General features: G+C 49.2%; 2 protein-coding genes across 2 annotated transcripts; both read right to left on the reverse strand.

Annotated features, from left to right (window-relative positions):
• Positions 1 to 955: 955 nt before the first annotated feature.
• On the reverse strand, positions 956 to 10,985 carry LOC130840796 (keratin, type I cuticular Ha2-like). Its single transcript, XM_057716699.1, has 8 exons — positions 10,960 to 10,985; positions 7,691 to 7,931; positions 6,979 to 7,061; positions 6,657 to 6,813; positions 4,843 to 4,998; positions 4,638 to 4,763; positions 2,975 to 3,195; positions 956 to 1,085 (listed from the first exon to the last, which is right to left on the reverse strand). The coding sequence occupies exons 2-8, from the start codon at positions 7,916 to 7,918 to the stop codon at positions 956 to 958; spliced, it is 1,101 nt and encodes a 366-aa protein (XP_057572682.1). The 5' UTR covers positions 7,919 to 7,931; positions 10,960 to 10,985.
• Positions 10,986 to 16,470: 5,485 nt separating this feature from the next.
• Positions 16,471 to 20,859, reverse strand: KRT35 (keratin 35). Its single transcript, XM_057716701.1, has 7 exons — positions 20,363 to 20,859; positions 19,479 to 19,561; positions 19,129 to 19,285; positions 18,722 to 18,883; positions 18,306 to 18,431; positions 17,577 to 17,797; positions 16,471 to 16,978 (listed from the first exon to the last, which is right to left on the reverse strand). The coding sequence occupies exons 1-7, from the start codon at positions 20,831 to 20,833 to the stop codon at positions 16,831 to 16,833; spliced, it is 1,368 nt and encodes a 455-aa protein (XP_057572684.1). The 5' UTR covers positions 20,834 to 20,859; the 3' UTR covers positions 16,471 to 16,830.
• Positions 20,860 to 21,814: the final 955 nt, after the last annotated feature.

The raw sequence follows: 21,814 nt of genomic DNA on the forward strand, positions 1-21,814 counted from the left end.
TTTTGGTACCCCCTGCACCCAGCTGTGTTTGCAAATAGTGAGGACACAGAACATGAATTGCTTGAGCATCTCTGGGACCTAAAGACCTATATTTGAGTCCTGAGTTCACCACTTACTAGCTGTGTGACCTTGGGCAAGTTTCTTAACCTCTCTGGGCCTCAGTTTCTTCTTTTATAAAGGGAAGAAAATAATGGTACCTTTTTAATAGATTGCTGCAAGGATTAAATGGGGCATTAACAAGATGTCTAGAGGACTATTGCTGTGGGCTAACGAGTCCCTGATGTGCAACCTGCATGAAGATTTTTTGAATGAATGAATGATCCCATTGTACCAGCTGTAATGAGGTTTAGGGATGGGGTTATCACAGTATTATTCTCAATTAACAGTAGTCTGGCATACGTTTCTGGCATAATCATCTCCCTCTTCTCTTTATTCTTTTATTACTTGGCTCTGGACCAATGGCCTGGTTTTAACTGGTTTATGGCATGCAGGCCTTTTTAGTAAATGCCTCACAGTTCTCTATAGAAGCAGACGGGGCATAAAAATAATTATAGAATTTGGCCACATTTCCAAGCCCAACTGAGCAGAATTGACTGGTGGATATAGTAGCATAAGTGACAAGGAGAGAAAGAGAACCACTGAATGAGGCTTTATTTGCCAGTTAACTAAGACACGTGCTCTAAGGCAGCTTCCACAACCAGAAACATCAGCAAAGAGAACCATTAGCCCCTGTAAATGAGAGCAGCCCTTTCTAAGAGGCGGGGGCTAGGGCGCCCCCTGCAGTTATCAGAGAGCCTTGCGGACAGCCCACCTCCTGGCACTGCCTGTGGCCTTCCTCGCCTGCCGGGGCTGGCCCTGCTGTCTTGGTGGCCACTGAACTGTGGTCAGGCTCGGCCTGAGGAGGCACCAGCCACCCAGCTCACATCCCTGCGGGATCCAGCAGCGCTGAGGGACTTCAGTGGTGGCCCGGGGGGCAGGGCACGCAAGGCACACAGATGGTGCGGGGCATGCAGAGGGGTCGGGGCACACTGGGAGAGGGCGCACAAGGGGGATGGGAGGGAGTGGAGCATGGGTGACACGGCAACCTGCAAAAGAAAGGCACGTGGGAAGCCCAGCTGGAAAACAAATCCCGTCAATTCTGCGCTCCCCCCACATCGCTCCCCACCCCCCACCCCTGTGCCTCTCAATCGCACCTACTGGCCACCTCGTCCACTCAGTTTCCCCCATGGTAACCTCATCGTCTTCACGTATGTGACCCTAAGGTCTTCCTAAGTACTCTCCCCAACCCCACTCTTGCCCCTCCTACTCCCCAGCTTCTTGGCCAGAGTGAGCTTCTACAAACACAAATCATGCCCCTCCTCTGCCCCAAACCTCAGTGACTCCCATTTGTGCTAGAACAAAAGAGCAGCTTCCTTCCACTCAACGGTCACATCCTCCCTGAAGCCACCCCTGATCTCTGTGTCAAATCCCCCTATGGGACCATGTACCTCCTTCCAGAGTGATTTGTCATTATTCTACTATGGTCTGTCTCACCACTAGGCAGTGAGATCAACAGTACATATGCCCACTCTGCCTACCTGGCCTAGAGCCAGCACTTAATAAGTGTGTTGAATAAGATGAACTCATCAGTTGATATAGAAGGAATACAAAAGGAGAAAAGATGATCTCAGAGACTGACAGGTGTGAGCTTGAAAACAGAAACAACGCACTGGACATTGGATGGAGGCCAAATAGCCCAGAGACTGGACAGGCATCCTGAGGACCACATCCAGCCTGAAATGTGTTTTGTTTTGCCAGCACTGTATTTTTTTTAATTTGTTGAAAATATTTAAATATCAGGAGAACTTAACCTTTAAAAGAAATCCAGCTTCCCTTGAATGATGGAAAGATCCAGCAATACTGAATCTTCATTTCACGTGGTACAAATGGCCCTGCGGGGACAGCACCACCCTCATCGGACAGGGCATAGCTCCCTGGCTCTACACTGTCCCACAGTGACCCACGTCCCTCACGTATGTTCATGGCCTGGTCCTTGAAAAATATTGGCTTTGCAAATCTTGCCCCGGAGGACAAGACTCTAAATGACAAACAGAAGCAAGGCGGAATGTCAGCCCACTAGGTGTCCAAGGCCCAGCGGTATCCTGCATCCAGGCAGCCACCAAGCCCTGCTGATTCTACCTGCACCACGGCCAGGGTCAGATGCCTCCACTGCCCGGATTCAGACCCTCCCTGTTGTTTATTACCTAGACCACATCCAGGGCCTCCTGAACAGCTCCCCTGCCCGGTCCCTTCTTCTCTCTACTCAGCCCTCCCTGCTACCATCCGTGCCATCTTCCTGAAGAGCAGCTTTGAGCTCTCATTGACTCGCTCAAGAAATGTTTACTGAGCATCTATTATGTACCAGATGCAGGGGATAAAAATATTTTGTTTCTGAGTTCCAGGCATTTACCATCTAGCAGGGAGCTAGGCAGTTAAGCAAATTCTATCATTTCCTCCTCAAAAACGTAAGGCCTTCCAATTACCTATAAAATAAAGCCCTCCCTCCCCAGCGTGGCCTTCGTGGTTCTCCACTGAATGGGGCCCAAATGATCTTTCCTGTCCTCCCTCCCACAGCTCAACATATGAAGCTATGTAATCCTCCCAAGTGCCAAAAGCATCCACCCTCCCCCAGTATGATCTCCAGTGGCCTGTCTATCTCCCTGGAAATGGAAAGGACTTGAGAACAGATGCTTTGTCATTATCCATCTCAGTATTACCCGTGGCACCTGGGCACTTAGAAGGAGTTTGTTGACTTGTAATGGAGCAGAATGGTTCCAGTGGGCCAGGTTTGGGACGGCAGCGTGAATATCTACCTGACTTCTTCTGGATCATCGCAGCTTCCTAATCACCTGTTCATCATAACAGGGTTCTATCTTATGGGTAGATCCAGTTACTTCCTATAACCTCCCCCAAATCTCACCCACACAGCACGTACTTGCAGTCCTCGCTCTCCAGCAGCCCCCGGTATGTGTTGATCTCACACTCCAGCCGGGCCCGCACGTCCAGGAGCACCTTGTACTCCTGGTTCTGCCGCTCCAGGTCACAGCGGATATCAGCCAGCTGAGCCTCCGCGTTGGTGATCAGGCGCTGCATCTGGGCCAGCTGGGAGCTGTAGCGCGCCTCCGTCTCCATCAGGGTGTCCTCCAGCGAGTCTCTCTAAGGCAAAAGGAAAGACAAAATAACTGTGAGGAGCTGACCTATTTTCCGTGGCCTGGCTCAGAAAGAACCAAGAAGCAGTCACTGTGGAAGACAGTATGGAAGTTTCTCAAAAAACTAAAAATAGAACTACAGTATGACCCAGCAATTCCACTCCTGGGTATATATCTGAAGAAAACAAAAACACTCATTCAGAAAGATATACGCATCCCAGTGTTTATAGCAGCATTATTTACCAAAGCCAAGACATGGAAGCTACCTAAGTGTCATCAACAGGTGAATGGATAAAAAAGATGTGTAATATATACACACTGGAATATGACTCAGCCATAAAAAAGAATGAAATAATGCCATTTGCAGCAATATAGATTGACTTGGAGGACATTATGCTAAAAGATGCAAGTCAGACAGAGAAAGACAAATATTGTATGATATCACTTATATGTAGAATCTAAAAAATACAACAAACTAGTGAACAAAACAGAAAAGAAGCAGACTCATAGATACAGAGAACAAACTAATGGTTACCAGTGGGGAGAGGGAAAAAGTGAGAGGCAATGTAAGGGTAGGGGAAAAAAAGGGTTATTTTAGGATTATATGAAATCATGTGTGAGAAACTTGAGAACTGTAAAGCACTATAGAATTTAAAGACTCTTCCATTCCATTAAAAAAAAAAAAAGTGCCAAGAAGAGCCAAGTCTCTCTTTGGGGTTGGGAATGACCCATCCCTACCTGAGTCACTGAGGAAATTGAAGCCCAGAAAGGTTAAGGGACTTGTCCAAGGTTATACAGCTGACAAGTGACAGACCAGCATTTGAACCCATGTTCATGTGACCCTAAATCCCTTATTCCTTCTTCAACCTTAGTCAGGCTTCAGGCCTTGGACCTGAGGTTCACCAGGCTCCTTCCCTGCAAGCATCACTGAGATCAGTGGTCTTCAACCCTGGCTTCGCTTTAGAGTCACCTGGGAGACTCTAAAAACCACCCATCCCCAGGCCCCACATCCAGAGACTCTGAGTTAATTCATCCAGGGAGGAACCTAGGCATGGAGGTTTTTTAAAGCTCCATGGGACGGGGCGGGGCAGGTGAAACACAGGTTTGGAAGGGCAGGCTAAGCAGAGAAGAAGCCTTCTTGGGGACAGTGTTTGACAGTGGCCACCTAGCCCACATCAGATTTGAAACATGGCCCTCTTATCTCTGAGGTGGGTCTTGGGTGAAACCTCCCTCCAGGAGAGGTCAGCTAGGCAAGCAATGGTGGTGACTAAATCTGGACCTCCTCCCCCTCCTCCTTCTCTTCCTCTGCCTGCTGCATCCTCCTCCCCCTTGCCGTCCCCCTCCTTCCCCCTCTTCCTCCTCCCCCTCCTCCTTCCTGGATGGCTGCACCTACACTAGGTGTTGCCTGGGATCCAGAGCTCGGGGAGAGGTGCCCACCGGCCCACTCACCAGGCTATGCTGGGCCTGCAGCTCGATCTCCAGCATGTTGACTGTTCGTTTCAGATCAATGATGTCCGACTGGTAGCTCTGAAGCTGCTCAGAGCTTGTGGCCACCTGCTGGTTAAGCTCTTCCATCTGCAATGGGGGAGACAGGAGAAGGCTGGGAGTGCCTCTCGGGGACCCTAGGGAGGCCAGCCCCCTGCAAGACACCCACCTGCCTGGATAACCATTCCTCCACGTCCCCGCGGTTGTTCTCCACCAGGGCCTCGTACTGACACCGCAGCTCCTCCAGAACCCTGTCCATGGGGGGTGGGGCGTCCACTTCAATGTTAAGGCAGTCCCCAAGCTGGCACTGGAGGGCACCAACGTCCTGAAAAGACACAAGAGCACCAGGCAAGTGTGAAGTCGTGCGATCCTGGCTCCAATCTCCCCAAGGAGATGTGAAAAGATGGAGCAAAGGACACTAAAGATCTCTGTGTTAGAGGGGCCCTGTGAGGACTACAGGCCACTCTGCAGCATCCCAGATGTCTTTCAGCTCCACCTGGACACCCCTGTGATGGGAGAGTCTTCCTGTAGCTTTGGCAGAAGCCAGGAGAAACATCAGGGTTTGTTCGATCCATTTAGACTAAAATGGGACAGTTGTGCCCTCTCTCCCCGGCCACCCTCTCAGCCTGCTTTCATCCGGGAAGGAGAGCCGTAGGAGCCTGGCTTTTCTCGGTTCAAGGCCCGAGTTAGAGCAGACGCCTCCCAGGCTTGGCTGCCAAGGAGAGAAAGTTGTTGCTGAGGCTGCCGAGACCGTGCGATAACTCCTCATTAGTGGCCTCCTGGGGCAGCTCCCAGTTCTCTGATTTAGGTGGGGTGAGTCAGGTGCCTTTGGGCGCTCAGCAAATATGTGGTGACTGATTGTTACTTTCCACTCCAGCCTAAGGAAACCCAGCCAGGATTCAGAGGCACTTGTGGTTTCAAATCCCAAGTCAAGAAGTTGAGTGTCGGGCTTCCTAGCTGGTGCAGTCGTTAAGAATCTACCTGCCAATGCAGGGGACACGGGTTCAAGCCCTGCTCCAGGAAGATCCCACATGGCGCGGAGCAGCTAAGCCCGTGCGCCACAACCATCGAGCCTGCGCTTTAGAGCCTGTGAGCAACAACTACTGAGCCCATGTGCCGCAACTATTGAAGTCCACGTGCCTAGAGCCTGTGCTCCACAGCAAGAGAAGCCACGGCAATGAAGAGCCCAAGCACTGCAACAAAGAGTTGCCCCCACTCGCGGCAACTAGAGAAAGCCCATGTGCGGCAACGAAGACCCAACACAGCCAATTAATTAATTAATTAATTAATTTTAAAAAAAGAAGAAGTTGAGTGTCAACCCAGGGAAGGAGGAAAGAAAAACAGCAGCGCTCAGGTGGGCTTTGCAGCACACAGGCACTCGGGATGGAAGGATTTCCCTCCGAGGCCTTGCAGGAGGTGAGGAAAACTCAGGAAGCAGAGGGTTGACCTGTGGCTTTTGGATTAAGTATATTATGTGCAAACAGAAGAGAAGGGGAACAAGGATGGGGAGGTGACTGCAGGTCACCTCTCCCTTAGAAGAGATGGGGGCCATTCCCCACAGTCCAGCCTAGCAGAGACAGATGGGCCATTCCATGTCAGTTCTGGAAAACAACTCCCTCCAGCCCTAGTAGGCCAGTCTACCCCTACTATGCAGCTCTCATGACAAAAGCAAGTCACCATAAGCACCTGGCAGTCACTGAAGTCCAGAGAATGCAGAAAGGAAGGTCGTTAGCATTTCCAAGCACCGACCAAAAGGCAGGTATTTGAGACCCATGACTTCACCGAATTCTCACAGCAGCCTTGTTGATAGAGTTAGCCCCGTTTTACAGAGGAGGACACTCAGAAAGGTTAAATAAATTGGGCAAAGTCACAGATGCAGTCTGTGGCCAGCCTGGGAATTTCAACCAACGTCTGCCCAACCCCAAACCCCACGTCCTTCCTATTGGGCTCCCACGGCCACCCTGGTTGGACTTCAGGCCTCGCCTCCTTGTGGTTCTTCTTGAGGCACATCAGCTCCTCCTTCAGGGATTCCACCTGCATCTCCAGGTCGGCCTTGCACAGGGTCAGCTCGTCCAGCACCCTGCGCAGGCCATTGGTGTCGGCCTCCACCAGCTGCCGCAAGCCCAGCTCCATCTCATACCTGCGCAAAGACAGGGTCAGGTACTGAGGGGTGAAACTGAGTGCCGAACCCAGGGAAGACCTTGAGCCACTGGTGCTTTTCCAACTGTCTGTGAAACTAATGAAAGGCTGCCCCCAAGCATGGGCCGGGACAGGGGGCGCCCCTCCATCCCCCGGCCAAACTCACTTGGTCCTGAAGTCATCGGCAGCCAGCTTGGCGTTGTCGATGTGCGTGATGACCCTGGCGTTCTCTGCCTTGGTGCATAGAATCTGAGGGCCACACACGCAGAGGGGATCGGTCCAGGACGAGAAGAAGGAAAAAGAACCCAAGTGAGGAGAAGACTGTAGTTCTGCAGCCATCCCTGCCGAAACTGCTGGAACTCTGGGGGATATTCAGTGAACTGCTAGTCCTCAGAGAATATGAGATTTATTTTTAAGCACCTGGGTCTTCATAAATCTGAATGCCCCATTTTGGATGCAATGAGCAACATGGAAGGAAAGACTTTGTTAGACATGACAGAAGCGTCCTTAACAAGAACTCATGTTTACTGAAAACTCACCATGTACCAAGGGCTGGGCTAAGCACGTTACCTGGATTAACCCATGGACTCTTCTTGACATTAGGACTCTTATTATCCCCATTTTCCAGATGAGGAGACTGAGGCCCAGGGAAGGGACCACTAGAGTCATGCAATGAATCAATGACAGAACTGAGACTAGATCCCAGGCCTCTTTCCACGTGAAGGGTACTGGCTGAGCACTTGAATTATGAAATAATCCTGCGCCCTAGGAAAGTCTTTTTCCCCTGAACGTAGCTTAAGAAATGAGTGAGATTCAAATCTAAAAGGCCAGCTATTTGGGTCACCTTCCCAGGGAGTCTGTTCACTGCTTGACCTCACCTTCTGCTGGAGCTTCTCAATGGTCTTGAAATAAGACTGGTATTCAGGACCCAAGGCAGGTGCTTGAGACTCAGAGGCCTCCCGGATGCAGTTCTCCAGCGCCATGTTGTCCCGCTCCAGATGCCGCACCTTCTCCAGGTAGCTGGCCAGCCTGTCGTTCAGGAACTGCATGGTCTCCTTCTCATTGCTATTGATGGAGCCGTCAAAGTACCAGCTATAGGAGCCCATGGAGCTGGAGATGCTGCTGGTGGGGCGGCAGCTGCTGGGCCAGCAGGAGCTGGCTAGGTAGGCCTTGGAGAGGCAGCTGGCTGGCCGGTTGATGGTGAGCACGCAGACAGAAGGCACGCACGTCCTGTGCTGGCAGACGTAACCAGGCACGGCTCCAGCTGGCAGCTCGTGCTGCTGGAGCAGACAGAGGAAGACCGGCAGCAGCTCTTGAGGGAGGCTGGGGAGCAGTTAGGTGTCGTATCGGAGAGGCTGCAGCGACCTGAATTGCCAGTGTCTGCCAACCCCATTCTGCTTGGGCCTTTTTATACCCTTGGAGTGAGGGGGCTTATGCTAGAAAATCATTATGGAGGGGTGTTGTTGTTTAGACTCAGTCCCAGAGGAAACTGCTAATTAATTTGTAATTTGGTTTCCAATAAGGAGTTCCTTGCCTCATAAAAGAGGTCAAGCTTGTCATTTGGCTAACGCGGGACTCCGGGCTCCTGTCACTGATCACCAGGAGAGAGCTTCAGGATACATCTTCAAAGGACCAACTCCAGGCCAGGGCCTTCATTACCAGGACGGGGCTGCCAGGCCTGGCCCTGTGCCACCAATGGCTTTGCCCCCTGCGCCCCCACCTGCTCTGACCCTGAGAAAGGCCACAGTTCTGTGGGGCAGCGGCCCTTCCTTTTAATGAGAGCGTTCCCTGTGGGAAGAGGAGGCCTGACCCCTTAAGGAGGAAATGTGTGGGTGACAGAAGCTGCACCGATACTGGCAGTGGTGTAAATCCAGGGAGGAAGGAAAAAGAGCCTCTGAATCTTATTAATGTGCGTCATCTTCCTCCCAGGGGAAGAAAAGAGTATTAGGGAGGAGAGAACACACTCAGCACAGCCTAAGAATCAGGGACATCCTTTCAGCTAGACGCTATGAAGAAAGAGAGAAGTGAGGACCCCACCCTTGGGAAAGGAAGTCAATGTCATGAACGTCTCTGTCTTGCTGGTCTCCGGATCCTCCCCTTCTTTTCTCACTCCTCCACGCCCAGAGAGTTCGAGTATTGTTTGTTGAACAAGTTGGTACAGGTTCTGCTCTCACTTTCTGCAATGGGGGCCTTACTTTGGGACCCCAGAGACTAGGAGCAGAGTGAATCAGCTCCCTTGAGAAGTGACACTGCAGTCCTGGGATAAGTAAAGCCAGGAGATCGGGAGCAAGTGTCTCTGATTCTAGAAGCCCTTGGGCACTTTCTAAGAAAGCAGCAGGAGAGACCAGTGGTTTTTAGCCCTGCCTGCAATACTTGTGGGCTCACACACTTTGTGTTTAGTGTGTGTGTTATATAGCCACTGTTTATTTATGCATCTTCTCAATATAATATTGAAGTGTAAGTACTTGTCTTATTTTTCATATATTTCTAGAAGAGCTGGTGAAGGGGTGGGGAAGGGAAAATGCTATCCAGCCCCATTCCCCAAAATATGTTGCTTAAGAAAAGTCCAAATAGAGATGCTACCTTCTAACTAGCTATGTGACCTTGGGAAGGTCACTCTACCTCTCTGGGCTTCAGTTCCCTCCTGCAAATTGAAAGGGTTAGGTTAAATCATCTCTCAGTTTGATTTCCTGCAACAACCATAAATTCCAGTTCCTTTGTCTGGATTAACTATTTAGAGAAGACAGAAGGACAGGTGATGCAAATGCCAACCACATGAATGAGATTCGTCGGACCAGCCTTCAAAATCATCACCAGCCCTTATTGAATGCATACAAGTACCAGGCACCGTGCTGGGTGCTTGGCATTAAATTGCCCATTTCATCCTTACCCCCAAAATACAAGCTATAGTCTTACCTTGGAGATATTGCAGGTTCAGTTCCAGACCACGGCAATCAAGCAAATTCCGCACTAAAGCAAGTCACGCAAATTTTTAGGTTTCCCAGTGCATGTAAAAGCTATGTCTACACTGTGCTGTAGTGTATTAAGTGTTCAATAGCATTATGTCTTCTAAAAATGTACAGGCCTTAATTAAAAAATACTTTCTTGCTGAAAAAAAATGCTAATCATCATCTGAGCCTTCGGAAAGCGGTAGTAGTAACATCAAAGGCCACTGATCCCAGATCACCACCGCACATATAATAGTCACGAAACATTTGTGAGAATTACCAAAATGTGGCACAGAGACACGCAGTGAGCAAATGCTATTGGAAAAATGGCACCAACAGACTTGTTCATTGCAGGGTTGCCACAAACCTTCAATTTGTAAACAATGCAGTGTCCTTGAAGCTCAATCATGTGCAGGAAAATGAGGGGTGCCTGTACTCATTACTGTAATCATGTGTAGCGGTTGTTCTCAAGGTGTGACCTCCTGACCAGTAGCATCAACTTCACTCAGGAACGTGTTAGAAAAGCAGTTTCTGGACTTCCCTAATGGCACAGTGGTTAAGAATCCACCTGCCAATGCAGAGGACGCGGGTTTGATCCCTGCTCCAGGAAGATCCCACATGCTGCGGAGCAACTAAGCCTGTGCACCACAACTACTGAGCCTGCGCTCTAGAGCCCATAAGCCACAATTACTGAGCCCATGTGCCGCAGCTACTGAAGCCCGCGCACCTAGAGCCTGTGCCCCGCAACAAGAGAAGCCTCTGCAATGAGGAGCCCAAGTACCACAATGAAGAGTAGCCCCCACTCACCACAACTAAAGAAAACCTGTGTGCAGCAACGAAGACCCAACACAGCCAATAAATAAATAAATTTATTTATTTAAAAAAAAAAGAAAGAAAGAAAAAAGAAAGAAAAGCAGTTTCTCCGCTCTGTCCCAGACCAGCTGAATCAGAGACTCTGAGGGTGGGACCCAGCCACCCATGTTTAACAAGTCCTCCAGGTGGTTTTGAAAACCACTGGGTGACAGGAGCATATATATCTTTTTTTAAGTATGATTTCCATTTTATTGTTTTTTCGGAGGACAGTATCTCTTCAGTCTTTAAGAGCTTAGCTCCACAGGTCTAAATCAGGATGGAGGTGTTCAGTCCATCCACACTTCATGAGAAACAATTCCTGACTACCTCACTGTGAAAAGCTCAACTCACATGGTAATGTAGTTCCACATGCAGTTGGGAAGCACAAAGGCATTGAAAACGCTCGATTCGGAAATGTCCCTGATGGCTGCAGCCTGTACTATGTTTCAAATGATGAACTTCTTAATGGCCTTGTCCTTGGGCATGCATTGGGCATAGTTGGTGCAGTGAATAGGCTTCATGGGGCCATGGCCCTTTTTGGCACGACCATTGTTCCTTCTTTCCTTGGCCATCTTGGAAGTAAGGACATGAGGTAGAGCATATAGATCTTAATGCTTGCCACTTTATTCCTCTTGCAGCAAAAAAAAGTCCTTGACCCACCTCCTAGAATAATGGAAATAAAATCAAGAATAAACAAATGGGACTTAATGAAACTTAAAAGTTTTTGCACAGTGAAAGAAACCATAAACAAGACAAGAAGACAACCCTCAAAATCAGAGAAAATAGTTGCCAACAAAGCAACGGACAAAGGATTAATCTCCAAAATAGACAAGCAATTCATGCAGCTTAATACCAAAAAAGCAAATAACCCAATCCACAAATGGGTGGAAGACCTAAATAGACATTACTCCAAAGAAGACATACAGTTGGTCAACAAACACATGAAAAGATGCTCAACATCACTAATCATTAGAGAAATGCAAGTCAGAGCCACAATGAGGTATCACCTCACATCGGTCAGAATGGCCATCATCAAAACATCTAGAAATAATAAATGTTGGAGAGGGTGTGGAGAAAAGGGATCCCTCCTGCACTGTTGGTGGAAATGTTAAGTTGGTACAGCCACTATGGAAAACAGTTTGGAGGCTCCTTAAAAAACTACAAATAGAACTACCATATGATCCAGTAATCCCACTACTGGGCATATACCCAGAGAAAACCATAATCCCAAAAGAAACATGTACCATAATGTTCATTGCAGCACTATTTACAATAGCCAGGACATGGAAGCAACCTAAATGCCCATCAACAGATGAATGGATATAGAAGATGTGGTATATATATACAATGGAATATTACTCAGCTATAAAAAGGAATGAGATGGAGCTATATGTCATGAGGTGGATAGACCTAGAGTCTGTCATACAGAGTGAAGTAAGCCAGAGAGAAAAACAAATATTGTATGCTAACTCATATATACGGAATCTAAAAAAAAAAAAAAGATACTGATGAACCCAGTGACAAGACAAGAATAAGGATGCAGATGCAGAGAATGGACTGGGGGACACGAGGTGGGGGGGGCGGGGGGTGAAGGGGAAGCTGGGACGAAGTGAGAGAGTAGCATAGACATATATATACTACCAACTGTAAAATAGCCAGTGGGAAGTTGCTGTATAACAAAGGGAGATCAACTCGAGGATGGATGATGCCTTACAGGGCCGGGACGGGGAGGGTGGGGGGAAGTCGTGGGAGGGAGGGAATATGGGGATATGTGCATAAATACAGCTGATTGACTTTGGTGTACCTCAAAAACTGGTACAAGAGTGTAAAGCAATTATATTCCAATAAAAAAGAAAAAAAAATATGTCCTAACTTGAAAAAATACATGAAGAAGATGTATTTTTAAGTACATCTTTTATCTTGGGGTAAAAGATGAGACCCCAAGTTCCTTTTGTCAGCTGGCAAGACATCACAGGGAGAAAGGGAAAAAGCAATTGAAGTTCCAAGGACAGGGGTGAGGAGGAGAAAGAGGCAGAGCCAGCAGGAGAGGCAGCAGGAAGGTGGTGGGAGGCTGTGCCCTGTGTGACACCGTCCCCATTGGAGTCCCCAGGAGATCTTCTGCAGAGTCCACTAGGTACAGATGCTTGGCCTGTGCAGTGTTTTAGATTATGTAGAGGGGCTAGGTCTCAGAGTGATATAATAAAGGAGAGCAGCAGTGTTCAAAGCCACAGAAAACCAGGGTTCCAGCCAACATGCCAGGCCTGGGGGACATTTCAAGGGTGAAGAAATGGGGGCGGGTAAATGCAACCCCAGGGCGAGAGGGTACCCAGTCACTTTCCAAACCCAGGTCTATCTCAATCCCAAGCCTTTCCACTGGAACCCAACCCCTTTGAGGCCAAAACAAACTATTGGGCAAGTAAGTTTATTAGAAAAAGAGGAAGGGATCTTTTGATAGATGAATGGATGAAGAAGATGTGAGATATAAATATATAGATATAGATGTAGATAGATATAGATATAGATATAGATATAGATATAGATATAGATAGATAGATATAATGGGATACTACTCAGCCATAAAAGGAATGAAATAAAGCCATTTGCAGCAATGTTGATGGCCCTAGAGACTGTCATAAGAATGAGAAGGACAAATATCATATGATATCACATATATGTGGAATCTAAAATGTAACACAAATGAACTTATCTACAAAACAGAAACAGACTCACAGACATAGAGAACAGACTTGTGGTTGCCAAGGGGAAGGGTGGGTGAGGGAGAGATAAATTAGGAGTTGGGGATTAGCAGATACAAACTACTGTATACAAAATAGATAAACAACAAGGTCCTACTGTATAGCACAGGGAACTATAGTCAGTATCTTGTAATAACCTATAATGGAAAAGAATAGGAAAAAGAAAAATATATATGTATGTATGTATAACTGAATCACTTTCCTGTACATCAGAAACTAACACAACATTGTAAATCAACTATACTTCAATTTTTAAAAAGGGAAAAAAGAAAAAGGGTAGGGAGAGAAGGGGCAGTGATGCAAAGAAAGCCAGGAAAGTGGGAGAAAACAAGGAGGAAATACTGGTGAGAGTTTGGGACTAAATAGGTCCAGGACAAAAGATCTATTTAAATAAGTGTAGATAGGATACGTGGTCAGGGGCCTAGCCCACAGCTGTCTCTTCCCTCCATTCTTTGCAAAAACAGAATAACCCCAGAGAAAAGACTTACAAAAACTAAATTTCAATAGTTCTACCATCCAAAAGAGCAGTTTGCCAACATGCCTGCACATATAACACCTTCCATCAGCTCCTCACTGTCTCGTCATGAAATATAAACAGAAGGACCACCAGATATTTGAGAGGAGTTTCCAACATTAAAAACAGAAACAAACAAACAACAACAACAAAAAAAAAGTTAAAAGGAAAGAGGAAATGGGGGAAAACAAAAATAATGCAGAATCTAAAATAATCTATTAATATAGACATATGTATTTCTTAATAACCTCAGAGATAAGTATAGCAGTTACATCCTTGAAACAAGAGCTGGGTGTTATAAAAGAGGAATAGAAACAAAAAAATAGCTCTTCGTTAGATTAGAATTTCAGTTCAGATGTTTGAAATTAAAGAAGAGAAAAAAAGCCAGAATAGTCAAAAGTACAGTATAAGGATCAGGTAGTACCAAGGTCTACATCGAAGCTTCACTGAGCCCCCTGAACTCCCAGCTGCCTTGCCAAAAGGCCCTTCACCTAGTGACGGAACTCTCAACCCTAGCTGCACAAGGGAATCACTTGGAGAGCTTTTTTAAAAACCCAACGCCAGGCCATATCCCAGACCAACTAAATCAGGATTTCTGGGGGTCTGACCAGTCATCCATATTCTTTAAAGCTCTCCAGGTCATTCCAATGCACAGCCAAGGTTGAGAACCTCAGGCCAAATGGAAACAGAATTATAATTAAAAAGCACAAGTAAATGATGTAAATAATAATTAGAGGCAGGGCTACATAGGATCTGGTTAGTTCCATCTTGGAGAGAGTTAGGATGAGTTTGGAAGAGGCTTGTACGGTAAAGAATGCCGTAAAGAGGAAGAGCATGGCTTATGTAAGAGTTAACTGGAGCCCATATGCTCAAGAGAGCACCCGTGTACTGCTTGCTGACTGTGGCTTCCCACACTGACTTTGCTGAGTCTGAATTTGCTAATAAGTCATGTAAACTGCATTGTCACTGTGGCTTGTCTGGTTTACCCCAGACACTGCCCCTTGGAAGGAGAACAGGAGTGAAACTCGGGGCAGGGAAAAGGTGGATGCCTACCTTCAGAGCAATCCCCGGCATGCAGCTGGAATGGAGCTTATGATAAATTGACCAGTTTTCAGATGCTCAGTGTGTGCTCGGCACAGCATCAGGGAGCTTACAGAGCAGTAGGTGTCCTGTTCTCTGTTTCACTGATGAAGAAACTGAGACTCCCAAAAGGACTGCCACCTGTTAAAGCTCCCATAGGCAGTAAGTGATGGGGCTGGGATTGGAACCCAGGTCAGGCTGGCCACATTCAGAGCCCATTTTCATCACACTAAGGCCATGACCCTGTTTAGCTGACCTCCACCTTCCACCACTGAGGTAGGATGGGAGAGAGGCAGTGAGTGGACATCCATCTCAAGGCCTCCCTCTGACGAGGGTCAATCCCACCCCTGGCACCTAAGACACTGGCTGGCCCAGGGAGGCACTCGATTAAAGTTTGTGGAGTGAATTGAATGATCTTGAGACCATCATTTTCTTGGGAACCAAGGGGTTCCCAAGAAGGTGGGAGATGAGGTGGTGCAGGGCACCAGGAGTGAGGACACTGGGAAAAACCAAAGCCCCAGGCCCTCCTTTACAGGGTGTAGGAAAGGGGAGGATTCTAAAATTGAATCAAGGTGAACTCTACTTGGTACTCTTAAAAGTTGGGGGTCTCAGGACCACCTTGATCAGCATCTTTCACCAATCTGTTCTCCACCTCGAGCACTGTCACAACTCTCTTGACATCACTGAAGTTCCTTAGAGGTGTTCTTGGTATCTTATGAAGAGCATGTGGCCATCTGGGGACAACCTGCCTTCCTTTCTATCTCAAAGAATTTTGCCTTCATCCTTCTCCATTTCCCATTGGGATTGATGGGGCTCACCATCTGCCTGGTCTGTCGAAGAAGGACATTCTGGAAACAAATAAGTCTTTGGTCCAAGATGCTGGGAGCTCCCCCCTTTCATGGGGAAATGCCTTGGGACCCAAAGGCACCATGCACCTCATCAGGTCAAGAGAACACGAGAACGTGATCAGTCTCTTAGGAACAAGACTCTGGACTGTGGGCAGAAGTCACAATGGTGGACTCACCCTTCCATCTCCTGCTTTGGATGGGCTGTGGGTTTTAAGGAGGTTTGCTGAACTGGAAGGGCTGTGTGAAGAGCTTGACTATAACACGCTTCTAAAAGCATGGGACTTTTATGGAACCCCCTGAGTATGGGATTGCATACTGCTGCCCTTATAAGGACCACAGGCATGAGGCTAATGAAGTGGCCTCAAATTCTTCACATTATACTGATCTCAGCATTAGATTGCCTCCCCTGGGATCCCAAGGTGACTATATATACTAAGAGGGGTAGTAGGAGGGGTCTGGTAGTACCTGTCACCTCACTGGAACCTTGGAGAAGGGTTTTAATGAGGAAAGCTGAGCTAAATGCCCCACTGCAGACCTCTAACCACCCCCAAACACGGGCACAGGGATCCTGTCATCCCCAGGGTCATACATGGTCCAACCTCTCTGCCCCCACCCCTCTCCACCCAGCAGAGATAGAAACCAATGATATCAGAACAGAGCTGGTTAGGCATTGAGAACCAGAGCAAGAGCGCTTTATTGTTCCTCCAACAGAAGCCCTCTGCTGCATTTCAGACCCCACTGAAATGACGCCCAGAAGGAAAACCTGACCTGGGAGGCAGCCTGAGAACAGAGACTCTGGCCCCATTGAAATGATGAGGAGGTGAGGGCTCCAGGGGTGGCCAGCCTTAGTGACAGGCTTTGAGAAAGGTGAAGGTGTGTATTTTCTGTGAGCCCTCTCAGGGCCAGGCCTGGGCCAGGACTCTGCACAAAGACAGGGGATTGGGCTTTAGGATTACAGTTGAATTGAGGCCAAGTCCAAGCCCTGGAGACAATGGCCTTGGGTTTCTGGACTAGTCACTCTCAGAACCAACCCCCCGGGCAGGGCATGCAAATGGGGTGGGGGCTACAGGTGGTTAGGCCTGCACCAGGCCCACAGGAAGCTGCAGGAAGACACGGGAGGCATGACTTGGAGGGTGAGTTGTCAGGGGCACATGGGTTACAGGGGAGCCTAGGAGAAAAAAAAAGGTCAGATCACTATGAGTTTCCAGTTGCTATTTTCAATGACCCAGAGCACCTTAAAAATCCTCTAGTCCTGGGGTTTGGGTTTTTGAGCACAAGCCACCCATTCTCCTTGCTGGGCCCTGCAATAAAACTTTCTCTGCTCCAAACTCCCTGTGCATTGGGCTCATGAACTTGAGTTCAGTAACAATTGTCAAAGAAAGGAGAAGTCATTATGATATGTTATTTAGTTCAGCTGTGAAAAATACAATGCAGTCATAATGATGAAAACTCTAAATATTGATTTAACTAAAAATGAAATATATATGAATAATAAACTACATGCAAGAATTAATTTAATAAATTTTTTGAGTTAAGAAATGATGAAGAAAAGAAAAAATCCCCCAGTCCTGCCCCCTCATTTTACCAATGGGGAAACACAGGCCCAGAGAGAAAAGGGACTTGCCAGGATTGTATGATGAATGTATCACAAGACCTGAACTAACACCCAGGGCTCCTAGTTGCAAATGCTGGGCTCTTGCCAGACACCACGCTGTCTCCCCAGAACTTTGTATTCAGAAGACGAGAGAGCAGGCAGAGATACTCACTTGCAATCCTCACTCTCCAGCAGCCCCCGGTACGTGTTGATCTCACACTCCAGCTGGGCCTGCACGTCCAGCAGCACCTGGTACTCCTGGTTCTGCCACTCCAGGTCACAGCGGATCTCAGCCAACTGGGACTCCACGTTGGTGATCAGGCACTGCATCTGGGCCAGCTGGGAGCTGTAGCGGGCCTCCGTCTCTGCCAGGGTGGATTCCAAAGCATCCCTCTGTGAGGGCAAGGATTGTGTAGGGAGGAAGAAGGTTAGAGGTCAGAGAAGGAGCAAGGAAGTCACACCTAATCCATCTGGGTCTCAGTGAGGCTCCAGAATCCAGGAATGTGAGTTCAGAGAATCACTTTGAGCCTGGATGAGCCACAATCAGATATTTCATTTGAGATGAGGCAATTAGCCCCTGTAGCCTCCTGATCTAGAGAGGAGCTCCCCTATTAATGATATCTGTGAGTCACTGATAATTATTCAGAATGAATCTGCTCACACAAATACAGGAGCTTCTGCCAGGATATGCCAGGTGCTACAGGTGTCTCCTGTCTTTTACCCCTGGGACATTGGTGAATGGGGGCTTGGCCCTTATTCCCTCTTCTCTGCACAGAAAATCCCTGGCACTCAAGAATCTGAGCCTCTGGAACCTGCCCGTGTGGTCAGAGCATGGAGGCTGTGGGGCTCCTGCACTGCTAGACTTGGTCCAGCAGCAGCCCCAAGCCATCCTTGGGCTCACCATGCTGTGCTGGGCCTGCAGCTCGATCTCCAGGGCATTTACTGTGCGTCTCAGCTCGATGATCTCCGCCTGGCACGACTGCAGCTGCTCAGAGCTGGACACCACCTGCTGGTTCAGCTCCTCGGTCTGAAATATACACACACAGGACCTAGTCAAGAACACTGGGGACTCAGCTTCAGAGGTTGACAGAGGCCACTTAGAATCATGAGCCAAGAAGGACCGTCCAGATCTCCCAGCCTACCCCATTCATTTCGCCCTTGAGGACACTTGCTTTCAGGACAGCAACCTGCCCAAGGTGCACAATGAGACTGAAACAGAGCTGAAACTCAAACTGAGGCTTCTTGATTCAGAGCCTCAAGGTCACTTCTATGACCCACCGTGTATCTCTGTTGCACTGACTATTTCCAGGTACCCACCTGGGTGTTAAGCCAGTCTTCAGCATCCTGGCGGTTATTCTCCACCAGGGTCTCATACTGGCATCTCATCTCATCCAGGACACGGTTCAGGTCAACAGGTGGGGCGACGTCCACCTCAACGTTGAGTCGATCACCAAGCTGGCAGCGCAGTGAATTCACTTCCTGTGGCACAGGCCAGGGTCAGCACTAAGTTTCCCAGGTGACTACCTCACCCATCCCCCTCTCCCATGCCTATCTGCTTCCCATGCTCACCTGCCCTCCCCAAGTTCACCTGTTCCCCATGCTCACCTCTTCCCCACGCTCACCTCTTCCCCACGCTCACCTCTTCCCCACGCTCACCTCTTCCCCACGCTCACCTCTTCCCCACGCTCACCTGCCCCCCATGTTCACCTCTTCCCCATGCTCACCTCTTCATGGTTCCTCTTGAGGTAGAGGAGCTCCTCCTTCAGGGACTCCACCTGGGCCTCCAGGTCGGCCTTGCACAGGGTCAGATCATCCAGGATCCTGCGCAGGCCGTTCATGTCCGACTCCACCAGCTGCCGCATGGACACCTCTGTCTCATACCTGGTGGGTACATAACAGGGCGCCTAAAGCTGCTTTTCCTTTTTATATCTGTCAGACCCCACCCCAGACTGGCCTGGTGCTGTGTGTCCTGACTTATGCCTCAGTGACTCAAGGTAACGAAAACCCTGAGTCCGGGCACCGCCAAGGTCCAGCTCTACCAGCTCCCAACCAAAGGGCGAGAGGGACAACTCACTTGGTCCTGAAGTCATCTGCAGCCAGCTTGGCATTGTCGATCTGCACCACCAGCCTGGCGTTCTCTGCCTTGGTGCACAGGGTCTGGGGAAATAAGGAAGTGACTTCAGTGGAAGAAAGGTTCTGCTGGCAGGAGCTCCCCAAAGCTGGCATGGGCTGCCTTTGGAGGGAGAGGGTCACCCATCCCTGGGTTCTCGGCAGCTGAGTTTCCATGAAGGCTTATGGGCGTGCTGTAGGGACCACAGCAGAAAATCCTTTCCATTCAGAGCATCTCAGACCTGTAACCTGAGTTAGAGAGAGAGAAATGCTGCAGGAAAGACCTAGCATGGCGACTTCCTCCTGTCTTCCTATCTCCAGGACTACAGGGGGCTCACAGCAGGTCATTACCAAGAGCATACTCTGTGATTCCCCAGACAAAAATAGTCCCTCTCAGGAGTCAGCTAGGACTTTCTGGGGATGCGGGCTAGGCAAGAAGGAAACTCTCACAGGCTCTCCCTTTCCTGAGGTAGTTATAGGAAGCCTGGTCTGCACCAAACACATCAAATCCAATCCCCTCACCTTAAAAAACAAAGAAGAAAAAATTCAGACTCAGAGAGGTGGCTTGTGGTATTAAAGTTCTCACAACCAGTTAGTTCACAGAGCCTGTATTCAAGCTCTGGCCCCACTAACTACCCCCTGGATCACCTTGAATAAGCCAACTAACCAGCCTGAGCCTCAGTGTTCTCATCTGTAAAATGGCCTAATGATACCTCCCTCATAAGATTATTAAGAGGAACAAATGAGGCCACAGACGTGACCAGGCTTTGTGACCTCTGAAGTGCCCCATGGGAGCAGGGTGACCAGGCCAGTGCTGGTGGCACCAATCTCCTGCTCTGAACCCCTCACCTTCTTCTGGAACTCCTCGATGGTCTGGAAGTAGCACTGGTAGTCGGGGCACAGGCAGGGCACCTGCTGCTCACACCACTCGCGGATGCGGCTCTCCAGCTCCGCGTTGTCCCGCTCCAGCTGGCGCACCTTCTCCAGGTAGCTGGCCAGCCGGTCGTTCAGGAACTGCATGGTCTCCTTCTCGTTGCCGGTGAGGATGCCCTCCCCGAACCAGCCCCCGCCCGTGCTGTAGCTGGTAGCAAAGCCTCCAGAGGGGAGACAGAGAGCAGGGAGGCCGCGGGCAGCCCTGCAGCTGCTCCTGCCCAGCCCAAACGAGCAGGCAGAGAAACTCCGGGCCCCCCGGGAGAGGCTGGGGAGCTTGCAAGAGCTACTGGAGTACATCGTGGGCACGCGAGCAAAGCCCCCACCAGCCCCTCCAGGGACCTTGAGAGTCCCCGACGAGAAGCTGGCCCTGAGGCATTTGGAAGCCATGGCTTTGGCAGCACGAGTGATGGATCTTTGAGACCAGACACCGCCGATGCAGAGAGGCAGTTCCTCACCCTGGGTTTATATCTCTGCCCCAGTGGGCGTTGGCCTTTACAAAGTGTTTTCTCCTCGTTAAAGTTAATACCACTTTCTATCAGAACCTCTCATCAACCTGTTATTTAGCTTCCCGTGAACATTTCCCGGCCTCATAAAAAAGGAGCCCCATTGGACCTGTGGCTACGTGGAGACTCATCTCCATCACCCCGCGTGGCCAGGACGACCAAGACTCTGTCTGTTCTTCAAAGGAGGCTGTCATCAGCGCCCAGATGTCAGCCTCCTGGTTAAGAGATGTGGGAGTCCAGCCACCATCTTGACTTTCTCCAGCCATGTCTCCTTTGATGAGCCCCAGGGAGTAGAGGAGGCCTCGGGCTGGCTCCTGGGTGATGGATGGGCAAGCCTGGTTGTTGGAGGAAGACAGGAGCCCAGGGCCTAAGGAGACACAGAAGGCTCTAGAATGGTCTGGGAAATAGGGCTGTGGTGACCAACAATCCCGATTTCCCCAAGATTGTTCTGGTTTCAGTGATAAAGCCCCATGTCCCGGGGAACCCCTCAGTCCTGGGCAAAATGGGACAGTTGGTCACCCTGGATACAGCAGAGCCAGAGGGACACATCCCCGCTCCCTTTCTTGCCAGGAAATCTGCCCTGGTTGTGTAGTCCCAGCTCTAACCAAAACGACTAAAAGTCGGCTAACTGGGCACATGCTTGTGGTGACACCTCCCGCATGTAGGAAGGTATGTCTTCCCAAGCCCTGGTTGAATGACAGAGAAGCCTTTTATTCTCGTTGACTGGGTATGGGGGGAGTGGACTTGTTCACAGGCCTCCTCAGAAGCATATAGAGCTTGACGATCAGTTTCAACTCTGCTATAGTCATCTGGACTGGTGCTGAGAGCTTGGCAAGAGCTGGTTACTTTTCAGCAGATCCAAGCA

This window comes from Hippopotamus amphibius, chromosome 17, assembly GCF_030028045.1.
Source record: "Hippopotamus amphibius kiboko isolate mHipAmp2 chromosome 17, mHipAmp2.hap2, whole genome shotgun sequence".
Classification (NCBI taxonomy): domain Eukaryota; kingdom Metazoa; phylum Chordata; class Mammalia; order Artiodactyla; family Hippopotamidae; genus Hippopotamus; species Hippopotamus amphibius.

Excerpts from the sequence above, each read along its gene's own strand:
- LOC130840796 (XM_057716699.1), bottom strand. The coding sequence starts at position 7,918 with ATGGGCTCCTATAGCTGGTACTTTGACGGCTCCATCAATAGCAATGAG. Across the intron at positions 3,196-4,637 it reads TGCAGGCCCAGCATAGCCTG|AGAGACTCGCTGGAGGACAC; the intron begins GTGAGTGGGCCG and ends CTTTTGCCTTAG. Across the intron at positions 1,086-2,974 it reads CTGGAGAGCGAGGACTGCAA|GTTGCCGTGTCACCCATGCT; the intron begins GTACGTGCTGTG and ends TTTCTTTTGCAG.
- KRT35 (XM_057716701.1), bottom strand. The coding sequence starts at position 20,833 with ATGGCTTCCAAATGCCTCAGGGCCAGCTTCTCGTCGGGGACTCTCAAG. Across the intron at positions 19,562-20,362 it reads TCGAGGAGTTCCAGAAGAAG|ACCCTGTGCACCAAGGCAGA; the intron begins GTGAGGGGTTCA and ends TTATTTCCCCAG. Across the intron at positions 17,798-18,305 it reads TGCAGGCCCAGCACAGCATG|AGGGATGCTTTGGAATCCAC; the intron begins GTGAGCCCAAGG and ends TTGCCCTCACAG.